The sequence below is a fragment of the Polypterus senegalus genome, chromosome 2, assembly GCF_016835505.1.
Source record: "Polypterus senegalus isolate Bchr_013 chromosome 2, ASM1683550v1, whole genome shotgun sequence".
Classification (NCBI taxonomy): Eukaryota; Metazoa; Chordata; class Cladistia; order Polypteriformes; family Polypteridae; genus Polypterus; species Polypterus senegalus.
This window is the reverse complement of record NC_053155.1, coordinates 298,640,921-298,660,103: the sequence shown is the minus strand read 5'-3', so window position 1 is coordinate 298,660,103 and position 19,183 is coordinate 298,640,921. Positions and strand designations below refer to the sequence as shown.

The 19,183-nt window shown below is 40.3% G+C and overlaps 1 protein-coding gene across 1 annotated transcript in view; it reads left to right on the top strand.

The window, feature by feature from the left end:
* The first annotated feature begins 2,761 nt into the window (after positions 1-2,761).
* LOC120524022 (stomatin-like) overlaps positions 2,762-19,183 on the top strand; it is a 34,708-nt gene continuing 18,286 nt past the window's right edge. Inside the window, exons 1-4 of the mRNA XM_039745824.1 lie at positions 2,762-2,847; positions 5,463-5,566; positions 15,484-15,556; positions 16,664-16,746. Of these exons, the coding sequence (XP_039601758.1) occupies positions 2,793-2,847; positions 5,463-5,566; positions 15,484-15,556; positions 16,664-16,746 (315 nt within the window). The 5' untranslated portion in view covers positions 2,762-2,792. The remainder of the gene's footprint in view (positions 2,848-5,462; positions 5,567-15,483; positions 15,557-16,663; positions 16,747-19,183) is intronic.

The window sequence follows — 19,183 nt, the reverse complement described above, 5'->3', positions numbered from 1 at the left end:
TAGACATGAAAAAACACCCGTTAGTCACCATTACATGTGTATTACCCAATATATTACACAAAATAAGAGAAAATAAGACATATTAGATGTTACAAATATAATATTATTATTGTACTGTACAATTAATTACACACACACCGTTCCTACACACAACCACTAACCTATGAAGGCACGACCTCAGTAGGAGAGTCTTAAGGTGGTTCAGTATCTTCAGCAGGTGCATCGTTGCCTTCTTCCGCTGAAGCAGTACTAGGAGTAGGCAGTGGGTGTCTGGGTGCGCGGCTGAAAAAAATTGTGATAGGCAGTTGCTGGCGCTGTCATTTCATTTGCGCGAGGAGGCTTTTGTATGGTTCGATCGCTCCATCAAGCGCATTCTGGAACTGCAATGCACGCATCATTTGTGGGTCCCATTCGCCAATCATGTCCTGTACAGTACGTGGAAAAACATAGGAGTGGCAACACTGGCAGGAGGGCGAGATGCATTATCCCGCACACTACTACACCCTGTGCGCCTTTACGGGCTTGAAGTTTTGGCCAGAGATGACGAAGGAAGATTACCATATATCATTACCTTCTCAACCAATCCTTATGCCGACAAGTGTAAGGTTATTACAGACTTCATGATTTTCCATCTCGGTGAGCTTTGCCGGCAATAACTCATCCTCCCCACTGTTGCCAGCGATTTCCACAGTATGGCACTCAGTCATTGCTTCAATGGAGGCAACGTCCTACTGAAGCATCTTTAAGTAAGCCCTTAAGGCATTCATATCAGCCCGGAGCTCGGTACGATTCTCCTGGGTGATGCCATGTAAGGAGTTCAACTGTTCCCCAACCAATGTTTTCATCTCTTCAACTAATGAAGCCATGAAGGGAGAGGTGGGATTCTCCTTGAGCTGCCTTCAGGTCAGTTTATCTTTTTCTCCGTACTACTAATGTGATCTTCTTTGTGAAGCAGCCATGATCGGATCCACTAAGGTAAGCTGACTGTCATTATGTCGTTTTGAAAAAGTTTAGACGTCAAGGGCAAACAGTGGTGAGCTGAAGGTGGTGGGGGCACAAGCAGATGCAGAACTAAGTGACCATTAGCGTCATGTCCTGTATGCCTGTTTATAGAATGACTTGATCAGGGTTGCCAGACAGTCTGCATTTTTCTCACCAAAACTAGCCCAATAAATCTTAACAAATTGAACAATATTACAGAAATATAATCAAAGTCATCATTTCGCCACTATTCTCCATTATTGTGAAAACATTCAATGTTCTACATGGAAACTGCATAAATTTGTTTCCTTAACTTTAATATCTGTCACAGCCAGTGACACAACTTGACGTTCAGTGCAGCATAATGACATGCAGGAACAGTGTCAGAGCTAATGCAAATGGCAGAAAATAAGAATCACGCTAAAAGTAATAAATGTAGTGTATGTGACCATAAAATGAAGCGTTCATAGTATTCAAGGTGCAAGGCACCATTTTGTGGCTGGCTGTACGACAATGTTAGCTGCTAACAAGAAGTAGTTTAACGGCATAGTAGAGAAGGATATACGTTTTAGAATATTGTCAACTAGGAGAAACGTAAAGCATCGAGGTCATCACTGTCGTTGTCTTCTGTAGATGAAGCGTAGATGTGTACAGCTAACTGCAGTTCAGCAAACTCGATTGAGCTGTCAACAACGACTGGCTTCGTGGGCTGACATCTGACATTAAAAAGTCTTTGAGCATTAGAATGAGAAGCTGTGTTGTGATGGTGCTTTTCAGTTGCGCAATGCGACTTCAAATCAGCCCAATGAGTGCGAATTTCAAATCGGCAATACTTGCTGGAATTCAGTCCTTAAATTCCGCTTCTTTTTCCAACCCTCCACAATACTGCCACCCATATTTGGACCACTTGTCCATGATGACGATACGATTAAAACGAGATGCTCCAAAATTTTAACAGTTTTCGATGTAACCAATAATTAGCATATAATCAATCAAACATATCTTTGAAAGAATACATGTCCATACATTTATTTTCAGACAACGTCATACAATAACCATTTGATATGACGTCATTGATGATGTTGAAATATCGCCCAAAAACTCGAACATGGCTATTAAAACTAGCCCAAAAATCGCAACCTGCCACCACCTAAATTTTCCCGTAACGGTATTTGAAAAGAAGCCGCAATTTGGGGTGAAAACCGCCCAACTGGCAACACTGGACTTGGTTCTCCCCATTGCCATTCCCATAATTTTTTACTCCTGAGGTAGTAACATCCGGGACATTCTCCATCATGCCAGCAATAATGTCATATTGCCATATGTTTTTATTCTTGCCAGGGTCTCGTAGGTTCCTTTATTGTGCTGACCCCTGAATCCTTCAAACTGGGTTCAGATTGGGTCCCCTGCAAACGGCATTCATAATGGCTGACATGTGGGAAACCATTAGAAATGAATTGGAATGAACTGCAATGGAATGAAACCTGACTGGAGAATTGCCACATACATTGATATCCTGCCAAACAAGGACAGTTTAACGTTTTCACCTGTGCACCTTTTATCTTGGCAGCTTTATGACTTAAAAACTCAATCCCTGAATTGCATTGTAATAATTCATTTGTGATGACGGCATCCTCACATTGATAAAATAACTGCCTGCATGCCTGGGCCATCTGCATGACCAGATGTCACAAACCGTGCAGACTGACGCCCCTCTGTAAATCATCAACTAAGTGAAATAAAATGCATGAAGTCACACACTTCTTCATTTCACCTTGTACAGACCACTGTCTGTCTGTCTTCAGCCGTCTATGGAAATGCAAGCTCAACGGAACGGAGCGGAACGGAGTAAGGAGAACCTCATCGGTGAGTCCTTCAGTTTGTTCTTGTTCAATATGCTCTGTAAATAAGACGCAAGATACACTTAAATTCACCTTGGGGGTAATAAGGATGATAACATTCGTCATTAAAATCACAAAAGCTGCCTGAAATTGATCAGCTGTCCAGTCTTTTCAGAAGCTTTTGTAAGGTTTAATAAATCCATGTATTATGAGAAGAGGACAGGAAATCCAAACTGAAAATGTAAAATTTCTATTTTCTTAAAATTTGAAAGGTTTTTAAACAAATGATTGCAAAAAAATTATTTACCGTTCAGATGCCAATGGTTTTTGAATGGAAGCTTCAGGCTACAGTTGTGTATCTGGATGTGCATAAATGTCATTCCTCACTTTTATACAAATGAGACTTCAAATTATTTTGCTGCTGTTGTGAATGATTCCCCTTTACTCACGCGTGTGAATCCAAGAGTAAACGACTGTCTCCAGTCTGTGTGGTGTAATCGAGAAAACAGCCAGCAGGTTTTCAGACAATAACATTTTTAAAAGAAGAAAGTGGGAACAAAACAATGGAAGAGATAAGAGTAAATAACTGGACACCTGAGGAAGGGCTTGGCCGGCTAGGACAGAGCAAATGATCTGCTAGGCTTTGTATCCTTCAAGGCCAGAAACACAACTGACTGACCTTTAGCACTGCCTGAGACGCTGACTGGTACAGGAGGGCCCACCAGGGACAAAGCAGAGCAGCCTGACAAACCTCAGACTTCTGGAGGCAAACAGGGGCTTCCTTAGAATCGCGTCTTGGCTCCCATTTGAGGTTTACACAGCCGCATGGAAAGAGATAAAGACATCTAATGTACGAAACCCCTTTGTGTGTTTTTAAAATATCGATTTTAAGTGGTACATTTAAATAGCGCCTTTAACAACTATAAGTTTATTTTTCATATAGTACCTTTCATATCCATCTCTTATATAGCTAATTTCACACCTATCTTTATAGAGTTTTATATAACACTTCAAAATTATCCATCTATCTTCTTTTTTAATTCCTTTCACATCTATCTATATACTGTATGCTTTTATATTAAATACCACTTTTGATATCTATCTATCTTCTTGATATCTATCTATCTTCTTTTATGTGCAGTACTTTTAATATCTATCATATGGCTCCTTTCACATCTGTTATCTGTGGTTTTGTTTAAATATAGTAGCACATTTCATATTTATTATATATTTCCTTTCATATCTATATATGGTTTTAATTAATATAGAACTTTTCACGTCTACATATCCATAATTCTGTCTCCTATAAAGTGCCTTACATACAGTATAGCTATCAATCTGTTATATATGCTTTATACTGTACTGTATAGCCATCTGTCTATCTATCCTTCTATCTTTCTGTCATACTGTATAGTGCACCTTACATATTTATCTGTCTATTCTTCTATCTCTCTGTTATATAGTACCTTTCATATCTTTCTGACTTTATATTCTATAGTGTCTTACATATTTGTCTCACTGTTATATAGTGCCTAATATATCTACCTATTTATTTACCTATCTACAGTATCTCTACTATATACTTCCTTACATACTGTATCTATTATATAGCACCTTTCATATCTATCTATCTATCTATCTATCTATCTATCTATCTATCTATCTATCTATCAGAGTAGTGGAGGTGTAATGTAATTATTTTTTTTCTTGAGAAATTGTTATTTTTATTGATGTGTTCATGTTTTTTATTACATTAATTTTTTTTAAAAGTATCTATCATATTGTGCCTTTCTATCTATCTATCTATCTATCTATCTATCTATCTATCATATCTATCTATGCCTATCTATCTATCTATCTATCTATCTATTATATAGTGCCTTTCCTATCTATCTATCTATCTATCTATCTATCATATTGTGCCTTTCTATCTATCTATCTATTATATCGTGCCTTTCATCTATCTATCTATCTATCTATTTATCAATCATATTGTGCCTTTCTATCTATCTATCTATCTATCATGGCTTTAATATGATAATTTAAAACACAAGACCCTAAGAGCTCCAACTCCAGATATCGCGGATATTTGTTTTTCTCACTAATGTCCCAGTACCCTTAGAGCATTTCTTTGTCGTCAGCGGGTGTCCTAACACACTCAGTTCCACCTTCTCCAGCAGCCAGTTGGTGGTACATTATTGTTCCTCTTTTTTTTTTCTTTTCTTTCTAGCATCTTTCATATCCTTCTGCTTCATTGCCCGCTCACACACGGCGTATCTCTGGTTTTATTTTATACAGCGCGTTTCCTCTCTGACTTTCTGTCTCTCTGACTTTCTCTCTCTCATATAGCGCCATTCCTGTCACCCCATCTTTCAGTTTAATTAGTTCCTTTCATGTCAATTTGACATGAAGAAATCTTTATCCAACATCATTTTTATTATTATTTAGTTTATTTATTCATGGTTGATTTGTATTAGAGATTGTGTCATTATCTATTAATATATTTTATAGAGAAAGACTTTCCCATATAGTAAAATTGGAAGTCAGTTTATTTTGCAGCAGCCACTGACCCCGCTTCTAAAAGCGTACTGATGCCAGCTGTAGTGCCATCTACTTTTTAACTCATTTTTTTTCTCTCAGAGGCAGCTGAGTCTGGCATAGGATGCTGCGGCTGGGTACTGGTGATTCTCTCCTACTTGATGATAATCATCACCTTCCCAATCTCCATATGGATGTGCATTAAGGTAAATAAAATTGTTTAAACAGTGCATTCATGTATTGCTGCGATGGGTTGGCGCCCTGCCCGGGGTTTGTTTCCTGTCTTGTGCCCTGTGTTGGCTGGGATTGGCTCCATCAGACCCCTGTGACCCTGTAGTTAGGATATAGCGGGTTGGATAATGGATGGACGGATGGATTCATGTATTGGGAAATTATCAAATGATCTTTTTCATTCATACCAAGCTGCTCTGCTTGTTTATTTGGGTATAGTCATTCACACATCATGGTATTGCACTGGCACCCCATCCAGGGTGGGTTCCTAACTTGTATCCAGTGTTCAAAAGGTAGGTTCTGGCTTATTTGGAGTTTGGTAATCCCTGAGCGGAAATTGCCTTTTCGCATCTCCTTTGGGGTGCTATCCTTCATTGAACTGGGTGGCACTGTAGCCCAGGGGTAGTGCTACTCCCTCACAGTAAGGAGACGTGTGTTTGCGTCTTCCTCGTGTCATGTGGGGTTCCTCTGTGTGCTCTGATTTCCTCCCACAGTTCAAAGATATGAAGGTTAGGTGGATTGGTGACACTAAATTGTCCCTGATGTGTGTGTGTGTGTTCATCCTGAATTGTTCCTGCCTTGTACCTGATGCTCACTAGAATAGGCTCCAGCTTCCCCACAATTCTTGCATTGCCAGTCCACCTAACCTGCATGCCTTTGGACTGTGGGAGGTAAAAGGAAAACCATACAGACATGGAAAGAACATGAAGGGGGTCCCTGGGACAAGAACTCCAGCTACCACAGCAACACCTTGCTGCCCTTAATTACAAATATAACAAAGAATAATTGCATAAGTATTCACAGTATTAATATGATGCCTGGTGCATCCAATTGGCTTTAGAAGTCACACAATTAGTTCAATGGCGGTCGCCTGTCCTGAGTTGTAAATGCATCAGCTTGGGGGTGTCAGCCTGGTGGCCTAATCTACACAATGAAGACTAAAAAACATCCAAAGAACAAATGAGGAGATGGCAAAAAGAAAAGATCCAAATCTTGGAGTTCAGTTTATTCAAACATAAAGAAATGGACAGAGCATGGCACAGCTGTAATCCGTCATTAAAGCAGAATGATCGTGCAAGAAGAAGATGAGTGAGGGAGGCCACCAAGAGGACTCATGAGACTTCTGAAGGAGTTACCAGCTACAGTGGTTGACTCTGAAGAGGCTGCGTGGACAACAACTGTGCCTGGGTACATCCCTGGCCTCAGCGTTATGGGAGAGTGGCAAAGAGAAAAGAATCACAAGATGTTGTGGCTAAAGTTTGCCATTAGGTACAAAGGGAGGCTCTGAAGTCAGCGCGAAGAAGGATACATGGTCTGATGAGACCAAAACAGCACCTAAATGCCAAGTCTGATGTACTGCACATCATCAAAACCACACCATCTCCACCGTGAAGCACGTTGGCGGTAGCATTGGGCTGTGTTGCTGCTTCTCTGCAGCAGGCCCTACAAAAGCTTGTGAGGATAAAATGAATACAGCAAAATACGGGGAAACCCTGGAGGAAAACTTAATGCCGTCTGCCAGAAACCTACAACCTGAGAGAAGATCTGTTTTCCAACAAAACAGCAACCCCAAACATTAAGGCCAAAGATTTACACGAATGGCGTCAAAACAACAATATTAATGTCCTGCAGTGGCTGAGTCAGAGTCCAGAGCTCAATCCAACTGAGAGTCTGTGGCTGAACTTGAGAAAACACACAACCGCCAAGACACCTGACGGAGCTGGAGCAGCTTTACAGAGAGGACCGACAAGGGGAAAATGACAGAGTGCAGACCTGCAAAGCTGACAGAGAGACCTGTGCTTACAGACACAAGGCTGGCATGGCTGCCATACTGACTTGAAGGGCTGAATAATTACGTGAGCAACGATTCTGTGTTTTATATTTCAGTTTATATACTTCACTTTGATATTAACAAATCTTTTCCTTTGATCAGACGCAAAGTTATGTAACAATAAAAGGTAAAACCTTTCAAGGGAGAGAATATTATAAAGCTAAGCAAACATATAAATAAACCAGTAACAGCGTGCTGCACGAATACACTTGACTTGACCATTCCTAGTTTTCATCCTCTTTCTCTGCACGGTTAGCATTCATTTGCTCAGAGGTTGATGTGCTTGCTGCTTCGTGAGCAGCTCTGCTTTTCTCCATCCTAGCGGCCCGCTTCTTCTCTTCTTTCGTCTGCATCTTTTCGTGTTTAAGCTGATTAAGTCAGTGTTTGTATTGCAATTACTTAGTACATTTTTCTTCATTTTTCATTGAAGCTGGCACTTAAGTCTTCAATCTGCCTCAAGAATGATTTAAGATATGAAGAGGCAGGGGAAGTGACAATGAAGGTGGTAGGAATGAGAACGGCACCCTTACGCATGTGTTGCACGGCTGCCCTGCTGGCCACTGCCGAGAATTGATTCTACAATAAAATAAAATAAAAATAAAAAGAGGGATAAAAATCATCACCCCCAGAAGCGGACAGCAGAGGTCATGTAGTATATGTGGACCAAATTTCAGGTCAATAGGTCAATCGGTTTGCGAGCTACAGGTGATTTAAAAACAGATAGCCATGATAGCATATTATAGAAGAAGATATGCCAATAAACAGATAAATAAATTAAACTTAGCACTGATAGCCTACTTAGCCAGGGTATCATTGTTTCTGAATCACAGCTTGGTGCCTGTCTGTGTGGTGTTTGTCCATATTCTCCTCTAATACGTGGCAGACAGACTGGTGGATGAGGGTGACACCTGACGGACTAACAGCGCTTTGAATCTAAAGCCATTAGGATGGGCACTGGCCATCCGTGACTTCATTGTGAGTTCTAAAAATGGAGGAATAGGTGGCTCAGACTGTTTGACTGTCTTTACAGGGGAGCTGGAGATATTGTACTTTTTATTGCCAGATGGCATGCAGTAAAAGTTATTAAGCACAAACTCCTCCCTATTAACTTGGATTTCCTCTTTCAGTAGTGTGTTGACAACAGAATATACAGTAGCTGTTTATAGTGGCAATATGGCACAGTTTAACACTAGAATTACCAGAGCCTACGAAAAAACTCTGTCCCACCTTAAATCGCTTCGCACCTCTCCATCAGCGTCTTTTGTCCTTTAAATGTGTTGATAAGCAGCAAGCAACAAGCAGTCTGCTATGACATGATATGACAGAGAATGAAACTGAATAAAAAAAACAAAAACAAAGCTAACCTTTACGATTATCATAAATTTACACCAGCTGTTACAGACTGAAATCAAATGTATGTTTTTATTCTAAAATAGTAAGAATAAAAGTAGCTCACTTCTCAAAACGGACTCGTCGGGGATCGAACCCATGAAGTTTTAATTACCAGTCAACAGTTGATACCATTGTGCCACCGAAGCTGTTGTAGCCACTGTGTCTCAATGTCGCACCCTAATGCGGGTTCTTTTTCTGAAGGTATATTTTTGAATAAAAGCGCACTTGTTCTATTATATTTGTACCTTTTGTGAAAGTGTTTCTTTGATATTTGGACTTCAGGCTTCACACATGATACACTTCATGTCTACATTTTATCAATTATTACTAAAACATGAAAAACATTTCTGTTTTAACGATGTGTTTACATAGATCGTTATGTTTTCCAAATAACAATATAGTATTTATAAAAGGTGTCATTTTGCTTGACTTCTCACTCTATACAACTCCAAGCAACTGACACGCAGGTAAACAGACTTGAGCTGAGAAAACTGTGCGCCGGTGGGGGATGTGATAGTAGGCTGCTGGCTGCTTGCTGCTTATCGACACATTTACAGGACAAAAGACACTGACGGAGTGGTGAGAAGCAATTTAAGGTGGGAGAGATCTACGATTTTTTTCGTAGGCTTTGGTAATTTTAGTGTTAAAGTCCCTCAGTGCCTACCCTATAAGTATGAACAGTTACTAAAATTGCTCCAGAATGGCTGCTACACTCACAAGCATTCACATGGAGCCAAGATGGGAATCTTTAAAAAATCTAAAATACACATCTTTGGTTGCGTGAAGAAAACCGGAGTAACCATAGAAAAATATAAATTGGCACAGGGAAAATGTAAAAACTTCGCACAGGCAGTTCCCAGACCCTCATTTGAAACCACGACTCTGGAGATGTGAGGCCACTGTTTCATCCTGTAGTGTAATATAGATTACTAGCAGACCTGGCGCGCTTCGCTGCACGTTTAACCAGCTAGTTTCGGCAGCGGATCGTGGTTTTTCCAATCTAGACGTCCTGTCTTTTTCAGATTCTTTTAACCGCCTGGTTTCGGCAGCCAGTCGTCCTTTTCAAAATCTTGAAATCCTGTCTTCTTTAGATTCGTTTAACTGCCTGATTTTGGCAGCGAATCGTTTTCTTTCTAAAGTAGAAGTCGTTTCTTGTTGTGCTGGTTTTGGCAGCCAAGCGCTTTTTTTCCAACCTAGAAGACCTCTCTTGGGATCCTTTAATGGCCACGTTGATTGCATGTCTTTCAAGGTAGTTTCAATATCCATTTCTTGCACGGAGTTTTCTCCCCTTTTATAAGTGACTGTGTAAGTACTGCGTGTACTAAACAGCAAATTAGTAAAGGAGAAAGGACTAAACACTAAGGAAGAAGAACGGCAAGACCACGTCAGCTGCGGAGCTCAGCTCGGAGCGAAATGATTTGAAGTGAATGAAATGACGTGAATTGGAGGGGAATGATCACGTGACTCCCCTACCCACCTTAGCTCTTCATCCCTCCACAAACACAGTCTCTCGGATCCCAACTCTCCTTTATATATACAGATTATGGACTGCAATTTGAAACCAAACTCTTTAAATAAGCTGTGAAAGCAAGGGGGCACCAGAGAGCCCGATACATGAACATACCAGACAGTCCCGGGTTCAAACAAAGGGTGTTTAATCCACAATACGTCAGTATCTGCAAGCTCAAAATTCAGTTATCTCTCCTCCAGTTCACCCCTCCTCACTCCACTGCACTGAGCTCTTCCAGTTGAGTGTCGCCTTCCTTCCTCCCAACACCGACTTGCCTTTTATTGAGGGCCCAGGAGTACATCCATTGCCAGGGCTCTGCCAAATTGGAAGTACTTCTGGGTCATATGGCAATCCCAAATAGTAAGGAGTGTAACTCCCTGTAGCACCCCCTGGTGGAACTTCCAGACCTCAGCAGGGCTGCACTACCAGACTACTATTCCCTGCATTCCCTGTGGGTGTCCAGGTGGGTACCGATATCCAGGGCTGCTGCCATCTAGTACACGAGGGGAGACAATAAGCAGGAACCATTGATCTCTCTTGTCCTTCCACATTATGGGAGTCGAGGTATGGACCCCAAACCAGTTCCGGCTTCCACTGGTCCTTCTATTATTTTATACCTGCTGGTCACATAGGTCCATCCAGCCGGGCAATTTAACGTTTGTTCCATCCTGGGTCCCCATCTGGGTAGTAAACCATCCCTTTTCTCAGCCAGGATGCCCGTCATCACCTACGAACATTTAGAGAGATCTCAAAATGCATTTAAGACAACTTCAAATGCATGGCAGATGTCTGAATGTACGTCTGCTCCAATGCATTTAAAGTCAGCCCAAACAGATTCCAAGGTAAAATGTAAAGCTACATATTTTGAGATATCTCGAAACAAGCTTCAGATATCTTTAAAAAACTGCATTTGTAATATATCTGAAATTCATTTAGAGATACAGTTGAAGTCAGACGTTTACATACACTTAGAGTGAATTCTTTAAAACTCACTTTATAACCCCTCCATAGATTTTATGCTAACAAACTATACATTTGGCATATCATTTGAGACATCTGCTTTGTGCAGGTCAAAAATCATTTTTTCCAACAGTGTTCACAGACAGAGTACTCAGCTTTTTCCAAATGACTTTTTTTACAATTGCTTGTGTTTTTAGTGGGACTTACAATCTATTTTAAGATATCTTGAAATGAGCAGAACGTTACTTTAAAATGAATTTTGGAAAACTTGGGATTATTGCAAGTTATTTTAAGATATTCTGAAATGTAATCAAGATACCCTAAAAATGTATCTCTGATATTTTCTGTAAAAGAGGACACTAAACATGGACCAATGTTTAGGGCAGGGGTCCCTAACTCCAGTCATGGGGGGCCGCAGTTGCTGCAGATTTTCATTCTAACCCTTTTCTTAATTAGTGACCTGTTTTTTTGCTAATTAACTTCTTTTGAATTAATTTTAATTGACTTGTTTATTAAGATTTGTTCCCATGAATTTCTTCATCGTTCCTCTGAATTGTTTCATTTCTTTCCTTAAATGGCACCCAAACAGAAATGAATTAGAAGCGAGTGAGCCAACAGAAGACCAACTAAGTCAGGGCATCAAACTCCAACCAATTTCACTCCAACCAGCTGCTTAATTAGGCACCGATTATTGTTAATTGAACCCGTTTTTAAACTCCATGACTTGTTTTGCTCTCATTGTACAATGGCAGACATTTCCTAAATTGTTGATTTTCTCTTTTCTAAGAGCTCTGGTCAAATGTTTAGGAGACCCCAGAAGACCAACATTCCTGAGACCTTCATCTTTCTTTATTTCAGATATTGTATGATGGACACAGTTTGATGTTCATGTTTTGGCTCATTTTGTATCTCATTATTGTTTGCCTGCTAATTAAGGAAAAAGAAACAATTAAGGGGTCTGAATCTTCAAGAGTAAGTCAATTAAAATGAATTCAAAAGAAGTTAATTAGCAGCCAAAACGTCACTGATTAAGAAAAGGGTTAGAATGTAAACCTGCAGCCAGGACTGGAGTTGCAAACCATTGCTTTAGGGCATCTTGAATAATGTGCAGTAAAGAAAAAAATAAATATTTTTTTTTATTTTTTATTGAGATATGAGGGCCATCTTTTCAGACACAAGTCCAACACAGAACTGAACTGAAATGGCAGATTCCCGGCTTATAAAAGCTGTCGTCAGGAATGGATGGGTCTAGGTGGGCAGACAACAGAAGGTGGCGTCCAGCAGTGAAGTATCCATCAATCTTCAGTTCTGCAAAAGGCGTAAGAGTAGAAGGCATTCAGCACAACACCAGCCCCTAAGTTCGGTGGATAATTGCCCACTCCAACTGCCTCCCAAACACACGCGTGTGACACTTCATAGTGACTCGTGTTTCAGACATCTCATGTACATTTTACATTCTAATCTGGGAGGAAAGCTGGGCAACTCTTCATTTCATGATATCTCAAAATGTGGTTTTGGTCCATTTCAGATTTCTAAAAGTATATTTCAAGATATCTCAAAGAAATTTTAAGATATCTTTAAAGAGATATGAACTTGTTTCAAAATAACAGAATATCATTGTCTACAATACAGTTTACGATATCTCTAATACATTTGCAGATATCTCAAAATAGCTTCCTGTCCCATTTCAGATAGATGACGGACATTTTAAGGCAGCGTTTCTCAACCATTAAGTATTTGTGACCCGAGTTTTCATAACAGTTTTAATCCGCCCCCCCCTAACATTTTTTTGAAATGTAGATGCATATTTTATGATACCTACTTAACTTTTATCGACATTTATCTAACTCTATATTTATTGTTCTAGTATCAGAATGTAGTTTAAGTTAATTTGTTTTGGTTCCAGCAGATGTTTTTTTCATATTTTGGATTCTTGTTTTCTTTTTTTCACATCTTCGCGCCCCCCTAGGGAGGCCCGCCACCACTGTGTTAAGGTATCTCAAAATAACTTTCAGCTCATCTCAAGAAATCTCAAAGTACTTTTCTGGATATGTTCCAAATTGGACAGGAAATCCCACGTGGAAGAAGAAGATATTTTAGACTCAGTGGTTTTGAGAAACCTCAAAATGCATTTCAGGTATCTTAAAATGCCTGGGTGGTCAATTTGGGTACTTGAGATATCTTAAAATGGACACCATTGTTCTGAGGTATCTGAAAATCTGCTTGAGTTATCTTGAAACATATTGCAGATCTCTTAAATTGTAAAGAAATATGTGTTGATATTTTTGGAGACAAGCTTCAGTGGTCATAAAAAGTGTGCTGCATTTTACCAATTCTGACATTCACTTTGGGATATCTCTAATTGATATGGGCATGCCATAATATAAGGTAAAAATGAACAGATAACTATGCTATAGAGAAGAACAGAATTGAATTAATCCTGCCATTATCTACCACGCTTATCGAGCTCACTATCATGGTGGCAGGCACACTCAGTCATAGGGGACCACTGCCCATCCAGCCATCGGCTTTCATTTTAACCCTTTCAGCCCTGGAGTTTCTGTTTTTATGGGAAAAATTATTTTGTGAGATATTTCACCATTGGGGTGTCTAGGAAACTGAAAAATGAAAAAAAAAAATATCACTGTTATTATACAACTAACTGTGTAAGCCTGTGCTGTAAAAAGTCTGGGCTCCTGGAAATCGTGGATTCTGGCACTTCAATCAATCAATCGCATCGGTTGTGCATTAGCGGCTAAGTGAGGATCTCTTTCCTCGGTGGTTTCATTTTGCCGATGTGCTCGCCTCCGTTGTCTATCAGCTGCTTAGCGAGTTTCTCTTTCCTCGGCGGTTTCATTTTGCCGATGTGCTCGCCTCCGTTGTCTATCAGCTGCTTAGCGAGTTTCTCTTTCCTCGGTGGTTTCATTTTGCCGATGTGCTCGCCTCCGTTGTCTATCAGCTGCTTAGCGAGTTTCTCTTTCCTCGGCGTTTTCATTTTGCCGATGTGCTCGCCTCCGTTGTCTATCAGCTGCTTAGTGAGTTTTTCTTTCCTCTGAGGTTTCATTTTGCCGATGTGCTCGCCTCGCTTGTGTATTAGCAGCTAATTTCTCTTTTCTCGTCGGCTTCACTTTGGCGACAGAGTTGCTTTTTTGAACTTCATGCTGTATTTTTGCACTTCGAAGCTGGACAGACAGACACACACACTTCCACGTGTCGATGTTTATATATATGAGGGGGGACCCAAAAATAACCGGAAAAATTTTTAAAACGTGTTTAATTTAATTTTCTGTACAAACTACAATTAGTCTCCTTTTAAAGTATTCTCCATTGGCAGAAATACACTTATCTAACCGTTTGTTCCATTGTTCGAAACATTTTTTAAATTCGTCTGAAGTAATGCCCATCAATGCTCTGGTCGTTTCTTGTTTTACCTCTTCGACGTCAGCAAAACGCCTTCCTTTCAAGTCTTTTTTTATCCGAGGGAACAAAAAGAAATCACACGTAGCTAAATCCGATGAGTAGGGTGGGTGGTTCAGGGTTGTCATACCGTTTCAATAACAAGTTTCTGCAACACTTTTTTCAAGAAGAAAACAAAATTTCACTGCCGCGCGTTGCTCACGATAATCGGTCATCGCTTGCACAAAACTAGTTTTACAAAATTCACTGAACACAAACACACAGACTGATGGCACTTGGCAGACTGACTTGTGAGGAGTGTAACTAGATCGCCCTAGCGGCCCAACCACGTACTGCAAGTACCAACCTAACAACAACAAAATTCCGGTTATTTTTGGGTCCCCCCTCGTAAGATAGCTGCCAAATACTGCAAACTTCTTGAGGAAATACAATTGAAAGTGGCGCGCACAGTCTGGAAGTGTCCATTTTCACTTCTGTATTTCACAGACTGCATGCCAGTCTCTCCGGTCTGTGCTAATAGTAACATGCCCAGTTCCAGTGGCTGCAAATGTACCTGTGCTTTACAAAAACGTCTGCATATATATGTACTAGTAAAAGAATGTCAGGGCCGAAAGGGTTAAGGGCCACTGCCATCCTGGTAGCTTTGAGCCAGAGTAGCATTGCCAATTAACCTAATCTACACATATGAATAATTTTTCAAATTTGAAATTTAAAAAAATAAAAAACATTTTTGCTGATAACAAAGTATTATTGGAGATTTAGTTTTTCTTATTTCCTTTCAGATTGTTCAAGAGTATGAACGAGCTGTCATATTCCGACTTGGACGAATAGTATCTGGCAAGGCAAAAGGCCCAGGTAGGTCATTTTAAAAAAGTGAAATATTTAATGCAAAAATGTCGATATAACTACATTAATGGGGAGTGCATCTTAAAGTAGCAGGCAAACCTTCAGGTGGTGATGAAGTCAAGCCATTCCAACTGTGTTGTTCTATCCAGTTTCTGATCCCACTTGTTCCAGGGTGCTGCGTCCAGTCCTAGCAACATGGCAGGAACCAATCCTGAATTGTGGTGTACCAGTCTGCCTCGGGTCTCACTCACTTATGCAGGACTCATTTAGAGTCATCAGATAAGCTAACCTGGGTGGAGAACCTGGAGAACTAGCAAATAAACAACACAGCAAATGGGAGAGCTCACAACCTCCACACAGACATTTAAACTGGTCAGGTTTGAATGTTACTTCCTGAACCTTTGGGGCAAGAGCACTAACCTGTGCACTGCCGTATAACTCTACTTCTCTATGTTTTAAGTTGAAAATGAACAGAATGAGCTCCAGTTTGTTCCCCCTCCTCAAAACTCCAGGGTCCTACTTTCAAATCTTGTTCTCTGCTTTATTTTATAGTGATAGTCAGGACTTTCTCTACGTACTCCATCTCCTCATGCATTTTAAAGACATGTTGGTCAGGTCGATTGGTTTGGAGTTTCTGAGTGTGCCCTAGAAAGGACTGGCATCCTCATACACAGTTACCTCTTGTATGTGTTTAGGTTGAGGGAGTAACACAAGAACACCAGGAGGAAAACTGCAGACAGATACCAGGGGAACATGCAATCAGAAACTGGGCCTGCGTCTGACCATGAGACACCAACTGTGTCAGCACACTATCAATCATTTACACATACACAGTTGATAAAAGTAATAACCAAGGAGGTCCGTGACAAACAGTCCTTAAAGTCCACGTGACATTCACCCAGCGCTTCAGTGAAACAATGCACCTACTCAGCAAAAGGAAGACTTGTCATGCAGCACTCTAGTTAACTAAATTTAGACGAAGCTCAGGTCTTGAATTACTCATTGATTACTGTGTGGAAAACAGAAATGTGATGGCAGATTATAGACAGATGAATAATCTGAGCAACTACTGAATGTTAACAACACGAAAAGTCATCAGCTTGTATTTTTTTATAGGAATTTTCTTTGTGCTGCCCTGCACGGACTCGTTTATTAAAGTTGACATCCGAACTATTTCATTTGACATTCCTCCTCAAGAGGTAAGACAATTTTATTCAGTTTAAGTTTAATCAGTTCAACTCCAGTGAATAATATGAAAAGGTTCCAAGTGAGCTAGTAAGCAACCAAGTTTTAAAAAAAATTAGGTTACCAAAAACTGAAAAATAATGTAATTTACAAAGTTATACAAAAAAAGCCTCCTTATTAAGAGGTTAACAACTTACGTGAAGCAGTGAAAGTTAATTTGGTCTTGAAAACTGATGCAAACAATTCCTACAGGGGTGCCAACTGTGTAATATTATTTGGACAGTGTGCAATTAACAAAAGATGACAGGCAGACTATTATAACCCTTAAAAGTGTAAGTTATTCCATTACAGAAACTGCAAAGAAAACCAAGGTGTTCAGTTTCTTACACTGCCAAAAGAACCTTGGTAACTGGAAGAAATTCTGACAGGAACAGACCTGGCAGAGCCAAAGACACAACAGGATAGGAAGACAAGTTTCTGAGAGTCCATAGCCTGCAGGACAGAAACAAACATGTGGAGGTTCTTAACCTTTTTACTGACAGTGGAGCTCTTTTCACATCCATATACTGTATGTTTTTTATATAGAAACTATCAGACTAAAAATCAATTTGGAATAATGAAGAAGTGCTGGTGTGCGAATGTTATGTTAAATGTTATAAGGATTGTTTTGAGTACTCAATACTTACTTCAAACTTGAGTATTTGACTTAATGGGTGGGGTAGGAGGTGTGGACCAGGGAGTAGTGGAGGAGTAAAACGATTATCTTAATTAAATATGTAGCTATTTACTAATCATGATAAAGTATTTAAATTTGTGTGCGATGTAGGGGACGTGTATTGGAGAGTAGTGGAGGTGTAATGTAATTATTATTTTTCTTGAGAAATTGTTATTTATATTGATGTGTTCATGTTTTTTATTATTGTGCAAAATAAAGATTACATTAATTTTTTACATTTTTTTTTAATTATCTATCTATCTATCTATCTATCTACAGTGCATCCAGAAAGTAATCACAGTGCATCCAGAAAGTATTCATCACTTTTTCCACATTTTGTTATGTTACAGCCTTATTCCAAAATGGATTAAATTCATTTTTCCTCAGAATTCTACTCACAACACCCCATAATGACAACGTTGAAAAAGTTTACTTGAGGTTTTTGCAAATTTATTAAAAATAAAAAAACTGAGAAATCACATGTACATAAGTATTCACAGCCTTTGCTCAATACTTTGTCGATGCACCTTTGGCAGCAATTACAGCCTCAAGTCTTTTTGAATATGATGCCACAAGCTTGGCACACCTATCCTTGGCCAGTTTCGCCCATTCCTCTTTGCAGCACCTCTCAAGCTCCATCAGGTTGGATGGGAAGCGTCGGTGCACAGCCATTTTAAGATCTCTCCAGAGATGTTCAATCAGATTCAAGTCTGGGCTCTGGCTGGGCCACACAAGGACATTCACAGAGTTGTCCTGAAGCCACTCCTTTGACATCTTGGCTGTGTGCTTAGGGTCGTTGTCCTGCTGAAAGATGAACCGTCGCCCCAGTATGAGGTCAAGAGTGCTCTGGAGCAGGTTTTCATCCAGGATGTCTCTGTACATTGCTGCAGTCATCTTTACCTTTACCTTTACTAGTCTCCCAGTTCCTGCTGCTGAAAAACATCCCCACCGCATGGTGCTGCCACACCATGCTTCACTGTGGGATGGTATTGGCCTGATGATGAGCAGTGCCTGGTTTCCTCCAAATGTGACGCCTGGCATTCACACCAAAGAGTTCAATCTTTGTCTCATCAGACCAGAGAATTTTGTTTCTCATGGTCTGAGAGTCCTTCAGGTGCCTTTTGGCAAACTCCAGGTTGGCTGCCATGTGCCTTTTACTAAGGAGTGGCTTCCGTCTGGGCACTCTACCATACAGGCCTGATTGGTGGATTGCTGCAGAGATGGTTGTCCTTCTGGAAGGTTCTCCTCTCTCCACAGAGGACCTCAGGAGCTCTGACAGAGTGACCATCGGGTTCTTGGTCACCTCCCTGACTAAGGCCCTTCTCCCCCGATCACTCAGTTTAGATGGCCAGCCAGCTCTAGGAAGAGTCCTGGTGGTTTTGAACTTCTTCCACTTACAGATGATGGAGGCCACTGTGCTCATTGGGACCTTCAAAGCAGCAGAAATTTTTCTGTAACCTTCCTCAGATTTGTGCCTCAAGACAATCCTGTCTCGGAGGTCTACAGACAATTCCTTTGACTTCATGCTTGGTTTGTGCTCTGACATGAACTGTCAACTGTGGGACCTTATATAGACAGGTGTGTGCCTTTCCAAATCATGTCCAATCAACTGAATTTACCACAGGTGGACTCCAATTAAGCTGCAGAAACATCTCAAGGATGATCAGGGGAAACAGGATGCACTTGAGCTCAATTTGGAGCTTCATGGCAAAGGCTGTGAATACTTATATACATGT